This window comes from Pelophylax lessonae (assembly GCF_965119305.1).
Source record: "Pelophylax lessonae genome assembly, chromosome: 8".
NCBI classification, from domain to species: Eukaryota; Metazoa; Chordata; class Amphibia; order Anura; family Ranidae; genus Pelophylax; species Pelophylax lessonae.
The window spans coordinates 50981183-50996465 of NC_138775.1; the positions used below are offsets into that span (position 1 = coordinate 50981183).

The 15283-nt window shown below is 39.3% G+C and overlaps 1 protein-coding gene across 7 annotated transcripts in view; it reads right to left on the minus strand.

Moving 5' to 3' along the window:
- CADPS (calcium dependent secretion activator) overlaps positions 1-15283 on the minus strand; it is a 706678-nt gene that overhangs the window by 18927 nt on the left and 672468 nt on the right. For all 7 annotated transcript variants that reach the window (XM_082264950.1, XM_082264948.1, XM_082264947.1 and 4 more), the window contains one exon: positions 6194-6298. In XM_082264950.1, the coding sequence (XP_082121076.1) occupies positions 6194-6298 (105 nt within the window). The remainder of the gene's footprint in view (positions 1-6193; positions 6299-15283) is intronic.

A 15283-nucleotide genomic window follows, 5' to 3' on the forward strand; every position in this document is an offset into this window, starting at 1 on the left:
GGTGTGTATAAGCTGCTGAAAGACATCCACCCTTAACTGCAATTGGAACCTGTTTACTCTCTCTATGTGTCTGTGCTTTTTGGTATGTGTAAGCTGCTGAAAGACATCCGCCCTTAACTGTAACTGGAACCTGTTTACTCTCTCTATGTGTCTGTGCTTTTTTGTATGTGGCCTTTTCCATCTGTTGCCCTATGTGTATTACCATTATGTTTTTGTTGTTGTGAAATGTCTTACGTGTTTTATGAGCAAACCTTATCTTTATAGCCACTCTTGCCTCTTACTAGTATGACTTTAGAAGTGAAAGGTCCACTCTGATTGTTCGGCATCTTATATCCACTCATGGTTATTTAACGAATTTCCACCCCCCACCCTTATACCAGTATAAATTTAGTGCACCCTTAAGGGGTCAGCACATTCTGGGGGAGCACGTTGCAGGGCATTTTTCCTTAAGGCTTCTTTCTCTAAGTGATTCTTTCTACAAGTGATATGCACTTCAAGCTCTGCACTTCAATGATGGTACGAAGCGAGCATACACAGCAAACTACACCAACAAGCACCAAACACGCTGCAGGTGACCCTGTCTCTCTATTCACCTCTTTTCACACTATGTAACATGCACTCTCCTGCTGACAGTTGTGTCCTCTCTTCTCAAACTCACTCACCTTCACCCCTCTTCTCCACTCCACAGCTTATATATATATCACCCTGTCTTCTGTCCTCTCCCTATTACTGCTCCTACCAACCCTTGCTAATTTTACATCCACATACTGAGAAAACCTCCAGGACTCTGGAGCAAGTCCCTTCCTATAAATCACACTCCCACATTACCTCCCTCACCCTCTTCCTTCTCCTTTGCTCTGGTGACATATCCCCAAACCATGAGCCTCCATTTGGCTTTTCACCATGCTCCCACCACCCTACACCCTCTGCCAGCAGCTGCTACCCACAGATCTTAGTCTCTGTTCGTCTTCTTCCTGAAACCAGCCTCCTCTTCTCCTGTGTCCTCTGGAACGCCCGCTCTGTCTGTTAGAAACTCTCCTCCCTCCATGACCTCTTCATCACAAATTCTTTTAACATACTCGCCATCACCAAAACCTTGCTTCATAATTCTGATGCGACTTCTCCTGCTTCCCTCACCCATGGTGGCCTTCTTTGGACTCACTCCCCTAGACCAAGTGGATGGAAGGGGGGTGGAGTGGGAATCCTTCTAGCCCCATGCAGCACCTATCAGGTACTTCCCCCACCTCCGCTCTGACATTCTCCTATTTTGAGGTGCATTGTATTAATCTATTTTCTCCTGTTTCTTTAAGAATCAATGTCATCTACCAGCCCCTGGACCGGTATCAACCTTCCTTGATGACTTCTCTGCCTGGCTACCCTACTTTCTCTCTTCTGAAATCCCCCCAAACATTCTTGGTGACCTCAACATCCCTGTTAATGCTATTACTACTACTGCTTTTAAACTTCTCAGTCTAACTTCATCTCTTGACCTGAAGCAATGGATACAGTCTCCTACACACTCCACTTGCAACACCCTTGACCTTTTCTTCTCTTATCTTTGCACTCCATGCAACATCTCCAACAAACCTCTCCCACTCTCTGATCACCACCTTATTCGTTTCGCTCTCTCCCTGTCTTCCACATCCTCTCCCTCCAACTGCCTAACAGTTACCCATAGAAACCTTCGCCACCTCAACCCTTCTTTTTCTCTACTCTGCTACCAACCATCTATATGAAAAAAATCTCATGCCTGTCATGCCCCAACCTAGGCACTTCAATCTATAACAGCTCACTGTCATCCTCCCTAGACAAGCTCGCTCCCCTCACTACACGCAGCATTCGGCCTCGACAGCTACAAACCTGGCAAACAGACGACACCAGAAGTCTCAGAAAATGTGGCCGTGGTCTTGATCGCCTGTGGCGTAGGACTAAGTCCCTGGAAGACTTTAACTGATATAAAGCTGCCCTCCTAAAATACTAATCCTGCCTCCTCACTGCCAAGATAACCTATTTTATCAAGCAAATTTAAACATTCTTATGTATTCCCTGTCATCTCTTCTCTACCTTTAACTCTCTACTTTGTCCTCCACCAACTCCACCACTCACTGCCCAGGAGACCGCCAATCACTTTAAAAATAAGATCGATAAAATTTGCGAGGAGATCTCAAATGTGCAGAAACCTCCCCCACTTAACAACCCATGTCCACAGGTACAATCATTACTTTCCTCGCTCAACCCTGCTAGTATTACTGAGGTTGCTGGACTTTTATTTAACACCCATATAACCACCTGCCCCCTGGATCCTGCTTTCTTGCACATGCTACGCTCATCCTCTGACTCTTCTGGCATCCTACTCAACTCTCTAAAACACACGCTAGTCACACCCATCCTTAAAAAGTCCTCCACTGGATCCCACCACTCTTCACAATCTACGCCCCATCTCCTTGCTCCCCTTCTCCTCCAAGCTCCTTGAATGATTGGTCTACAACCGACTGAGCGACCATCTGACTAAGAACAAACTTCTTGATCCCTTTCAGTCCAGATTTTGCCCTCAACATTCCACTGAAACTGCTCTCCTTAAACTCACAAACTACCTACTAACAGAAAACACCAAGGGACACTATTTTGTACTACTCCTCCTGGACCTTTCTGCTGCCTTTGACACAATGGACCACCCCCTCCTCCTCAAAAAACTTCACTCCCCTGGTCTCCGTGACCGTACTCTTCACTGGTTCTCATCCTACCTATCCCAACGTACCTTCAGTGCTATTTGCAACTCTACTACCTCCTCTCCTCTTCCTTTCTCTATTGGGGTCCCCCAAAGTTCTGTTCTTGGACCGCTCCTTTTCTCAATCTACAGCTCCTCCCAGGGATTGCCTCCCATGACTTCCAATATCATCTCTACGCTAATGACACCCAAATCTATCTCTTCACCCCTCAGCTCACTCAATCAGTCTCCTCACGCATATCAGCCTGGATGTCACATCACTTCCTCAGACTCAACCTATCCAAAACCGAGCTCATGATATTTCCTCCCCCACGTTCCTCTTCCCCTGATTTCTCTGTCAAAATCAACGGCTCGACTATTAACCCCCCCCCCCATGCCAAGGTCCTAGGTGTAATCCTTCACTCTGAACTATCCCTTTGGCCACACATCCAGTCACTGTCCAAAGCTTGCCGCCACAACCTCCGCAACATCTCTTAGATACGCCCCTTCCTAACCAACGACACCACAAAGCTTCTAATTCACTCCCTGGTCATCTCTTGTCTCGATTACTGCAACTCCCTTCTCATTGGCTTACCTTTAAAAAGGCTATCCCCCCTTCAGTCCATCATGAACACTGCTGCCAGGCTCATCCACCTTACAAACTGCTCTGTGTCTGCTACCCCTCCTTGCCAATCCCTCCATTGGCTGCCACTCAACCTACAAATTAAATTCAAGTTACTAACCATAACTTACAAAGCCATCCATAACTTGGCACCCAACTACATCACTAACCTGGTCTCAAAATACCAACCAACTCATTCTCTTCGTTCCTCCCAGGACCTCCTGTTCGCTAGCTTCCTTGTCACCTCTTCCCATGCTCTCCTCCAGGACTTCTCCTGAGCCTCTCCTGGAATGCTCTACCTGAATCTGTCCAACTATCTCCTACTTTGTCAACTTTCAGATGATCCCTGAAATCACATCTCTTCAGAAAAACCTATCTGGCAACCGCATAACAACTGTACTTTTAGGTTCTCCATCAGCCCATCCCCCACAGTTATTACATCTTGTATCTCTTGACTCTCCCTCTTAGATTGTAAGCTCTAAGGAGCAGGGCCCTCTGATTCCTACTGTATTAAAGTGTATTGCATTTGTACTGTCTACCCTCAAGTTGTAAAGCCCTGCGTAAACTGTTGGCGCTCTATAAAACCTATATAATAATAATAATAATAAAAATTTACCCTAATGTATTCCACATAACCAGTTTGCACATGCTAGTTAAACTCCATAACAGGTTATAGTAAATTGAGTTAAAAAGTAAAAAGTAAATAATGCACAGGTGTATATCAAAAGGGATAGAGTAAAGCACTGGTGTACATAAACCTTTTAAGAAACCCCTGCATTATAAGTTTATTTCTCAAGGTCATTCCAGTTATCTTCTGCCAGTATTATAATGGGCTGCCTTGACTTTGAAGACTGGCACACATGCGCTCAGATACTAAATAGCTATTACTGAAAATGCCATTGCACATAGACCACATTGGGCATGCATGTATAGTAATTCTCATAAGACCCTTTGAACAGTATACTATCCATTATTGGTTTTCAACGTCCAGTTTTAAAGTCCACCTATCTGCGCATTGCAAAAATCACTGCACTTGAGATAGGGAAGTGTAAATTAGCCTACTGTGCGCATGTAAGGCGAACTTTAGACTTGGTGTAAAATCTGATTATTTTTATTGTCTAATTACTTGAGGCGTTTCAGTGAACAGAGTCTTTTTGAAATAGGATGGTTATACATCATAAAAACACACATATTTACCTCTGGCAAATGTAAAAATGAAAAACCACCTTTACCAAAACGTAATGTATACTAACCTTATAGCCTTAAATACATAGTAAAGTCTGGATTTTTGGAAACCGGTTTTGTAAAATGTTGGGTATTTTAACCTGGTTCAGTAAGACTTAATTTGCATCTTATAACGTCATTATAATGTTACAATGTATAGATGGGTTCCGCACTGCATGCTTGTTGCACAGGTTTACAAAATTGACATAAAACATATTAAAGATGCCAGCTTTCCCTTACAAGCAACAAATATGTATGCATTCAAATATTTTTTAGGATCTGTAAATATACTGCACAGCATATAAAATTGCCTTTAACAATACCCAATACCTTACTTAAATATAAATATAGATTGCAAGCTCCTAAGCTAACATTGCAGAAAGCTGTGGATTCTATTAACAATTTTAATTAAAAGGTAATAAAAAAATAGAAAAATCCTAAATTGAGTAAAATGCTGAAAAGGTGACTTTTATGCAGCTCAGCAAGATACCACATTTTTTTTTGTAGAATCCACTATATCCGATTAATAATAAAGGGCCATTGGAAAAAAGCACTTTTTAAGTAAGGCCTTCTTTTTTAAAAACAAATAGTAATCTCATGCAATCTAAATTTACCAAACAGGGTGTTTTTATTATTAGTTCATACTGTATGCTTCAAAACACTTGCATAATAAGATATTTCAATGACTGCTTCAAATTGGCTACTCACAAGCTAAAAAGGTTCCATGCATTTATTTTAACAAAGTTAAAAAATATTTATACTCATAATCGCCTTGAAAAGTCTGCTTTAAATTGAACATAAACACAATGCTGCACTTTTTTTTATTTGTTTCAAGGTAAAAATATTTTGTACATGTTAAGTTCTTAAAATAGGTCTGAGAGAGTAAAAAAACACTTTAAAGAAACAACAATGAATGATATTAAATTAACCTAAGCTCCCCTCAATCTTATTTCATGGTAAACCACTGTGATTTCACACTGAAATAATTATCATTAGTCCAAGACACACATACACAGGAATAAAAATATACTTTCCGGGTATGTGATCTCACCTTAGTGATCTCTTATTGTTCAGTATAAACACCCATTGTAAGAGAAACTACTTCAGTTAATTATGAGAACAATATCAATTTGCATTTTGTTTAATGATCCCAGAATACATTAAAACATGCTGCGAAGATATATTTGCATCACTAAAAGATACGGAAGCATTTTAGATGTGATTGAAAACGGCATCACCAACTATTTAAAACATGCTGCAATAAAATGAAATGCAAAATTTAAAAACCAGCCGCTGAAGTTCAAATATTTTCAGGCAGTATATTAGGACATATTAGCCATATTTATACCTGCAATGTATTTTTATAATCAAATATTAAATGAATGTACATGAAAAAATAAACATTTACAAAATATAAACCTTCAATTTTATAATGACATGTGTTTATCCTTGTTAACACCCATGCATTTGATGCTAACCATCATATTAACAATTTAAAGTTCTCCAAATAGTAGACATTTGGAAATGAATAAAAAAATCCATTAATTAATACAGAACCAGGGTACCATGCAAAACCCAGTATTTTATTAAACCTGTTCCTTGAGTACATTTATGAAAATCTGAGATGCCAAAAAACTTACCTTGACCAACCTAATGAGGGTTTTCAGCTGATAAATATGAAGCTGTAGATCCATACGGTCAGTCAGCCAGGTGCAAACAACATTCATTGAACTGGTGTACCATTGCTGAAAAACAGATAAAAATTCTCCAGACACGCAGTAAGAAAAGCAACAGGAGCTTGATATCAGAAGTCAAAAAGACAACTGAACCTACAATTCTTAGATGGATTTATCATTTTATTATTTATATATATATATATATATATATATTAATATATTAAAACTAAATAACAGAAAATAAAATATTATAGTAGTAGAAAAATAAAAAGATATTCTTTATAAAATAAAGTTCAGTGATTGTCCAAGGTGGAACTTTAAGACAATCAGTGAAAATTACATGTGCCATTTGAATTAAGTCAACTTACCTTATTCAAAAAGGAATAACATTAAAAGAAAAATAAGAGGCCACTAGTCTTTAGTATATCCTAAAAATATATATGTTGAAAGTTCTAAGCTATGTGTTTTCTTATTTTGGTGTGCAAGGTAAAACCTGTGATAGAATAAGTGTGGTTTGCATATCTAATGTGTTATCAATTTGCTTTAAATGACAAGAATATTAACAGAACACATACACATACAAATGAGCTTTGATCAAGCTGTCGAAATATTTTTTTTCCCTCTAAGAGGGTTAATTTTGCTTCTTGCCTGTGAAAACTGCTTGAAGCTGTGTCATTGCAGACTGCCACCCCTGCAGAGCAAGATGTCTCCAGAGCAATACACTTCTAATATACTGCTTACAGATTCATATTTTCTTTCCACTTAGCAACATTCACACCAGCCATATAATCCATCATTATGCATACATTCATATCTATTGCACATTGATAACATGCCTCCATTATTTTGGCTGAGATAAAAATTCTACCCTTGCTGATAAACACACTGAAGAAAAAGCCCAAGTGAACATACAAACAATGAATTAATTTCCATTGTTAAAGTTATTTAGCTAAATGTTGTAGGTATAATACGCAGCTACATGACAAACTAGATCATGAGCTAAAATTTTTGTAACATAACAGCTAAATTTAAAGGTAACTTTGGGTTTTTATTCCTTAAGGAGCCCATAAGATATTAGTCACCTGATCAAGGCATTCTTGGACAGATTGGATCTTATGTTGTTGTATAGAAGCCAGTCTGTCAAGTTGTCAATCTCAAAGTGAAATGGCTAATGGACAGGTTAAAGAGCCTTGCACACCTACCCAGCAATGTCCATTCTATGCCTTACCCACCTTTCTCGATTTGTTGGCAGCTGTCAAAAAATAAATGGACAGCTGTAAAAAGTGTAGACAAAAGAAATTTGTCCATAAAGAAAAAAATAAAATAAATAATTGCAAAAAAATTGGAGCATCAGCTAATAACTGTTTTTTGCTAAACATCAGCGATATGCACAGTATATAATTGTTATAGTGATGTATCTGCAATTTGAGCTGTGCATAATATTTATGGTAGTTATCCATGAAACAATGCATTTTTAGTTGATGCCCCTACTATAGTCCTATTGATGAGGGAAAGCTAAAGGTACAAGTTCATTCATTCACAAAATATTCTTACCTGAGAGTGATTAAATCATGATTGTACACCCTACAAAGCCTATGGACATTTATAAGCTTAACATAATCACTGAATGTTCCTTTAAATACAGATAGTTTAAATAAACCTACTCTACAAGATATAGACACAGTGTTTCTGATTTTAGGGCTTATGAAGTGTTTCCTTAAAGAGGAGCTCCAGATTCCCCTCAAAAAGTAAAAGTCAGCAGCTACAAATACTGTAGCTGCTGACCTTTAATATAAGGACACTTACCTGTCCAGCGATCCCGCAAGGTCCTCACCCGAGTTGATTCTTCAATTGGCTTTGGTTGCAGGCGCCCACATCTCAAGTAAGGGAAACAGGCAGTGAAGCCATGCGGGTTCACAGCCGGTTTCTTACTGCCCATGCACGAGCTGCGTTGCGCCTTGTAAATGGTGCTGTACTCTTCTGGGACCTGTGATGTGTTACAGAAGACTGTGGGGGAAAGAGGAGGGCCGACCTTCTGGTTCAGATCACCATGGCGCATATGACTGGAAGTGGGAGCGGGTAACTGTCAAAACTAAGTTACTAGCTCCCTCCTTCCCCCCCCCCCCAAAAGTGTGAAATGTGGCAGTGAAGGGCGGGGGGGAGGATGCAAACAAGCGGAACTTCCCCTTTTGGGTGAAGTTTCGCTTTAAGTGCCAAATGATTAATTAGACTTTAACAATAAAAGTCCTTTTCAATCCATTTAAATCTAAAGTACATATACCGCGGCAAGTCAGCTCTTTTGCATGAAAAGATGTACCTGTAAGTTGTTTCGTGCAATAGCCAGTGGGGTCGCTGATTGGCCAGAGGGGGTGCCAATCAGCGGGTCCGGCGGATGCGATGTCCACCTGCCACCCGCGATCGCTCCCCAGATAGACAGAACGGCGGTCTGCCGATGTAAACAAGTCAGAATGCTGCTCTGTCAGAGATGGGATCTTGTGTTCCTGTTATTAGGGAATCTCTGTGTTCATCGAGTCAGTCCATCCCCCATACAGTTAGAAGGCATCCCCTAGGGACACACTTAACCCTTTGATTGCCCCTTGTGTTAACCCCTTCCCTGACAGTGTCATTAGTACAGTAACTGTGCATATTTTTAGCACTGATTACTGTAGTAATGTCACTGGTGCTCTCAAAAGTGTCAGAATTGTCAGTTAGGGGTCCGATCTGTCTGCCGCAATGTCCCACTAAAAATCGCTGATCGCTGCCATTACTAGTAAAAACATAAATAACTAAATATAAATGCCATAAATCTTTCCCCTAGTTTGTAGATGCGATAACTTTTGCGCAAACCAATCAATATACACTTATTGGGAATTTTTTTTACCAAAAATATGTATCAGAAAACATATTGGCCTAAAATGATGAAACATTTAGATTTTTTTTATTTTTTTATAGCAGAAAGTAAAAAATATATATATTTTTTAATTTTCGCTTTTTTTGTTTATAGTGCAAAAAATAAAAACCACAGAGGTGATCAAATACCACCAAAAGAAAGCTCTATTTGTAGGAACAAAAGGACATCAATTTTACTCGGGTACAAAGTCACAATGTTAGTTAAAATAACGCAGTGCCGTATCGCAAAAAATGGCCTGGTCATTAAGGGGGTAAAACCTGAAGTGGTTAAAATAATGCCTGATAATCCAGTAAGGAAAGTCCTTATTCAGCCACTTCCTATTTTGAAGTGACAATGCCTTGTCCTATTCTCCTAACTGCTCTCCTGTGTTGTCACACTCTGCATGCATTTCCCAAGGAGACGAAAAGCGGCCATACTGACGGTCACTGTGCAAGCATGTTCAATATCAGAAAGCCTGTCCCAAGTAAACACACTAAGTTGCTGCTGGAGTGAGTGCATGAAGACAGGAAGTGTCAGAAGTACTGACGTGCAAAAAAAAAAGATTGAAAACAGTACACAGCAATTGTTTGGGACGCACAGTGCTATAGCAAACTAAATGTCATCCCATTTAGGGTTTACAGCTTAATTTAGGATCCAGAGTATTCTGAACCTTATATGCCTGAGGCTATATTTAGGGTTCTGTAAACAGTTATTCTGTAAATTTTTAAGATTATCCTGGGCAAATAGATGTCTATTGTCCAACCACACACCTATGTTGCCAATATCATTAATTATCATTTTACAGCTACTTTGGGATGCAGAATATTCTGTACTTTATGGAAGAGGCCATGTTTAAGGTTCGGAAGACAATTATTCCATAAATAAATATGACCATTTAGACAAAGTCTTGTCTGTCCTTTAAGCAGATACCCAAATTGCCAATCTTGCCTTCAGGAAAGAATAGAGAATGCCAAGGAAAATTTGTTTTGAAACTGGAGATTTTGAGCTGGGGAAGATGAACAGTCCCCACAGAAATACAACATCGACATAAGGAAGTTATTTTTAATATATACAATATTGTGATAGAGACATTGTCACTGTTGCAGTGGGGCTTTGGGAACAGAAGAGGCAACAAGTATGGAGATAAAATCTCACTGCTGGAGTTTCAGCTAAATTCAACCACTGGGTTCATTAGCTCATGATCATCCACCAATGATTAAAATTTTGGTTTTAGCAAGGCTAACACTTTAAAGTACAACTTTATTCTCTCCATCAGCATTACCTATTCATAATCCTTATTTTAACAAACTTTGCAAATAGATAGGAGCCTATATTTTTTGCTGATGTAAAGCTTTTGTTGACATTTCAGAAGTTACTTTCACCTTTCTGGCCTAGGCCAAAATGATGTCACCCAATCCTGCCTGCAGACATTTGGGATATCATTATCATATCCCAGGAGTCTTCACTAACATTTATTTCTTACAAGACAACTTTACATGTTGGAGGAGGTGCTTTTATTCAGTTTCAGTATGCCGTCCAGCCTGCACGTCTCCCCCTTGGCAAATATATAATTCAGCCAGTGCAAAATGGAACACCCGGCAGCCACAGGTGGATCACCAAGCACTGCTAAGTATATGAGCCAGCAGCGGAAACTGGATCACCTGTCTGCCTGTAGCCATCACAGTAATAGTGTATGGATTCAAGAAAGTGAATGCTAAAAAATAATCATCTGCCCTTACTCAATTTTGCCACAGGGAGAAATGCTGGGGGTGTGTTTACAAAAGTAATTTATGTACAATATAAAGAATTTAGTGATGGATGGGTGAGTTGACTTTGCATATTAAAGATGAATTAAATGGTGTTTTTAGTTTGTGGTGTTCAGATAGAGTTTAGTTTAGCATGTTTGAGAATAAGAAGTCTGCAAGGTTTCTCTGAGATCAGTTCACTTAAGCCGATGACAGGATCCTTCTATCAAACTGAAGTGTCCCCCTTCAGGGCTGAGTTAGTAAGGTGTAAGGGAGGGAATCAGGCATTACCACATTCATTTTTTCTTACCAAGTAGTAACTATGAAAGGGGTCATAATATAATCTGACATTTGTTATGTAGTAGTGAAGTATTTAGCCATTAGTCAAAGTTCATCCCCTGTCAATGCTTCTAGACTGGAGCAGGTGTTTAACTACAAGCATAAATCCTGCATTTATATCTTTGGTAATTGCTTCTGGCATCCATTAACAAATTATGATGATAACAGTAAGACTGTGATAATATAAATTTTATTCTCTTAGCATTCTTATAATGCACTCCTCCCCTCTGCTAACTTTGGCCACACCATAAGATGGTGTGAAACATAAAATTCGGACTATTAAATCGATATTAAACTATGTGCATGTTACATAGCTATTATTTGAAGTTGGCGCCCTGATCTTAGCTCAATATACCTTGTTTGTTATCCATTCCAAATAACTCAAGAAATGCCAAATCGGGGTATCGAATTTTACAAAACGTGAATTCAAGTCTACAGTCCTGAGACTTTGTAGGATTGTCAACACACGTCATGAAAGCAAATAATTTTCTATATTAGTAAAAAAGGATATACAGTAAAACCTTGGATTGCGAGCATAATTCGTTCCGGAAGCATGCTTGTAATCCAAAGCACTCTTATATCAAAGCGAATTTCACCATAAGAAATAATGGAAACTCAGACGATTCGTTCCACAAGTCTTTCAGTTTATAGTCTATATACAAAGATTCTAGCAATGTGATAGGTTGTGTCATCATAAAATGTCCATCCACAAATGGCACCTCCACAAGGGGATTAGAAGCAAAATCCAGCAGAAGTAACAGAGTATAAAAGAGAAGAGAGGCGCCTCTAAGTGTAGCAGTATGGGGACATTTAGCAACTCACATGGTTGATGATTAAAGAGGCACATCTAAGTATGCAGGCTTCCGGGGTAAAGCTGTCCACATAGACCATCTTCTGAACCATTGGCTCTCACCGATGTCAGTCTGCAATTGTGATTGGGAAGAATAGCCTGCAGTAGAGTGATCTGAAAGCGAGACTTTGAATCGCTCGTGGAGTGCAGCGTGGAAGGGATGATGAAGATGGCAGTGCGGAAGACGGTCTATGTGAAAAGCTTTACCCCGGATGCCTGTATACTTAGATGTGTCTGTTTTAATCATCAACCATGTGAGCTGCTAAATATTGAACCTTCATTAAATGTAACAATATAGCTACACTTAGAGGCGCCTCTCTTCTCTTTTATACCTACTTGTGACATGGCGTTACTTGTATATCAAGACATCGCTTGTATATCAAGTCAAAATTTATTTTAAAAATTTGCTTGTCTTGCAAAGCGCTCTCAAACCAAGTTACTCTCAAACCAAGGTTTTACTGTAATACAAAAACGCTATAATTAGGATGTTTTTGCTGAATAAAAAAAAACGATCTATCTATCTAGATCCTTGAATGGCACATTCAGTAAACTGCCACATTCACTAAAGTGAAATTATTCTACTCCTGAAATTCCCTTTCAGGTCAAACCTTAGGGAACATGTGTACATGTGTACTATACAAGTAAGGCCCCTTTCACACGAACAGTCCGATCAGATCCACATGTCAGTTTTTCAGGCAAACCTAATAGGAGACATGTCGGCTGACACCCGCTTCTATCCGATCCGATCCTGTCCGTGAAATTCGGACGGATGGAAACCCTATTTTCCATCCGTCTGGCGGATTGGATCGAATGGGATCGGATGAGAATGGACAGGCGGTCCGTTATCATCCGATTCCCCCATAGAGGACAGCGGGGACCTGACAGCTCCGTCTCCACACACAGAGCGGAGACAGAGCTGTCATCCGCCTGCTCAGCAGGGATCGGCGGATCGATCCCCCGCTGAGCAGAACAGACACCGCCGACGGAGCGGACAGTGTGAAAGGACCCTAATATGTATATGTAGCATAGGCATTTATTACCTCTCATAGAGATCACAGTAATCACCACCCCCCTCTAATTAATCACTGGAAACTGTTTTTTTCTAAAAATCCTGTGATACTTTACAAAGTCCATGATCATGTGACACCCAGGGTCTCAACTATTCCTACTTCCTTTTTGCAGATTGGGAAGGTATTTTTTTAGGTGTCCACATCGATTCTAGTGGGACATGGACATTTGCTAATGGCTGTACAGCTGTGTGGTCATCTCAGATCCCAGCAGACTGTGGAGTAGATGACATCACAATTAGGGGGCCAGTTGGTGCAGGCGCAGACTGAAGCACTGAAACAGGACTCCAAAACCAAGTGAGGTACTGGCAAGGTATACAGAGGACAAACTGGGTGAGTAAAAGTCTGCTTTAGAAGTAATTTCATGAATACTTATGGATTGTTATTTGCCTAGAAGTGGGTTTTAAGCATTATTCTAATGAGTCTATTTATGGAGTAAAGGAGTAAATGTAATAAATTAATCATTATCTGACATTGTTTATCCACCAAACTATCTTTTGCGCTATTTATTTCCAATCTTGGTTCAAAGGAATCTCTTTTTTAAACATTACTTACTGCCCATACCCGAAGTGATTTGTAGATTTATTTTTGGTGCTATAATTTTCTAAATAATGTCTCCCCACTAGTTATAATCAGGATTTGCCTAGTTCATAGGATCTAATGTACATTCCTCTCCTTTTTCCAGACTACTTGTTACTTCCATCGGTTAGCATTTACTTGCATTCATATAACACTTGTCAAGCTCACATTTTCCAGACTAATTGGAATGTTCCAAGAGAAAATCAGTGGGGTTCATTTACTAAAGGTAAATAGAATGTGTACTTTGCAAGTGCAGTTGCACCAGTGCCTAGTAAATGAGGCGAAGCCTCACTTTGCAAAGAATACCGAATCCCATGCAAGGAAAAAAAACAAACATTTTAGTTTGCATATGATTGGATGATGGAAGTCAGCATAGCTTTCCCTCATTTACTGAGCTCTGGAGCAACTGCACTTGCAAGGTACACAGTCTATTTGCTTTTAGTAAATCAACCCCAATGAATGCACAGTGCAAAAGTGTTCCCTGAAGTTGCATTTTTATAAATAGACACCTATGTTTTCCTATATGCAAGGTTGTATTATACATTCTATATGTTCTAAAACTTAAGCAAACAATATGTAACGTTGCACCCCACAAATGTATTTCTTCCAGCAATACATCTCTGTTGGGTTTAGGGTAGGCACCTGACTTCTAAAGACTGAAGGATTAATAAAATAGAAGTAATACCTTAAAATAAATAGATAGTTTCCCTGTTGTCCCTGAATGTGAAGTTGCCTTGTAAGATAAGATTGTTACAACACCAATATATTCCAAATGCAAATGCAATATGCCTTGACAAACTTATCTGGTTTTATCATAGCTCAATGCACAGGTTAACATGCAAATTAAAAACGAACATATCAGAAACAAATTTAATAAAAATGCAATGGTCTGCAAATTTTCAACAGGTTACTGTTTGTTCTCTACCAGTAATCATTTGTTGACCGGTCAAACTGCTGTTCCAACAGCTCTGGGACCAGCAAGGATTGCAATGTGTCATTGGTATCCTGTGATAGTAGTAGACTGTTAACCTATGAGGAGAAATTAAACATTTTTCTTTCATGGGCCAGCTGCTGTTCTCAAGATTGAGCTGGTTCAATGGCTGGACACAGGATAAAAATCATATTTAGTCAAAACAGGCAACAATGGTTACATACTAAAAAAAACAAAAAAACTCACCATCAGCCTCCTACTTTTATCTATAGTCTTCTTATGTTCAGTTTTATGGAGAACTTATTTTGCAAAAAGTATGACACAGATTACTTCAACGTTTCCCCATACATCTGTTATCTAATATAGAATTAGGAAATACTACATTTTTCTGGTCATAATTGACCACGTGCTTTTTTTTACAACTAAAATAAGCCGTGGGAAAAAACATACTAGAAGAGACTTGGGGAACCTAAAGCCAAGAGCGTGAAGTAAAATGCAAGGTCTGCTTATTAGATCCAGGGCCTCTTCCACTGTAAAAATTGCTGCCCAATAGCATTTCAAAAATGAACCTGTAAAGAATAAAGTTAAATTGCTCTACATGCCTACCTTACCCCTTTCTATCTCATTGCAGACTGTGACATCACTATCTTTCT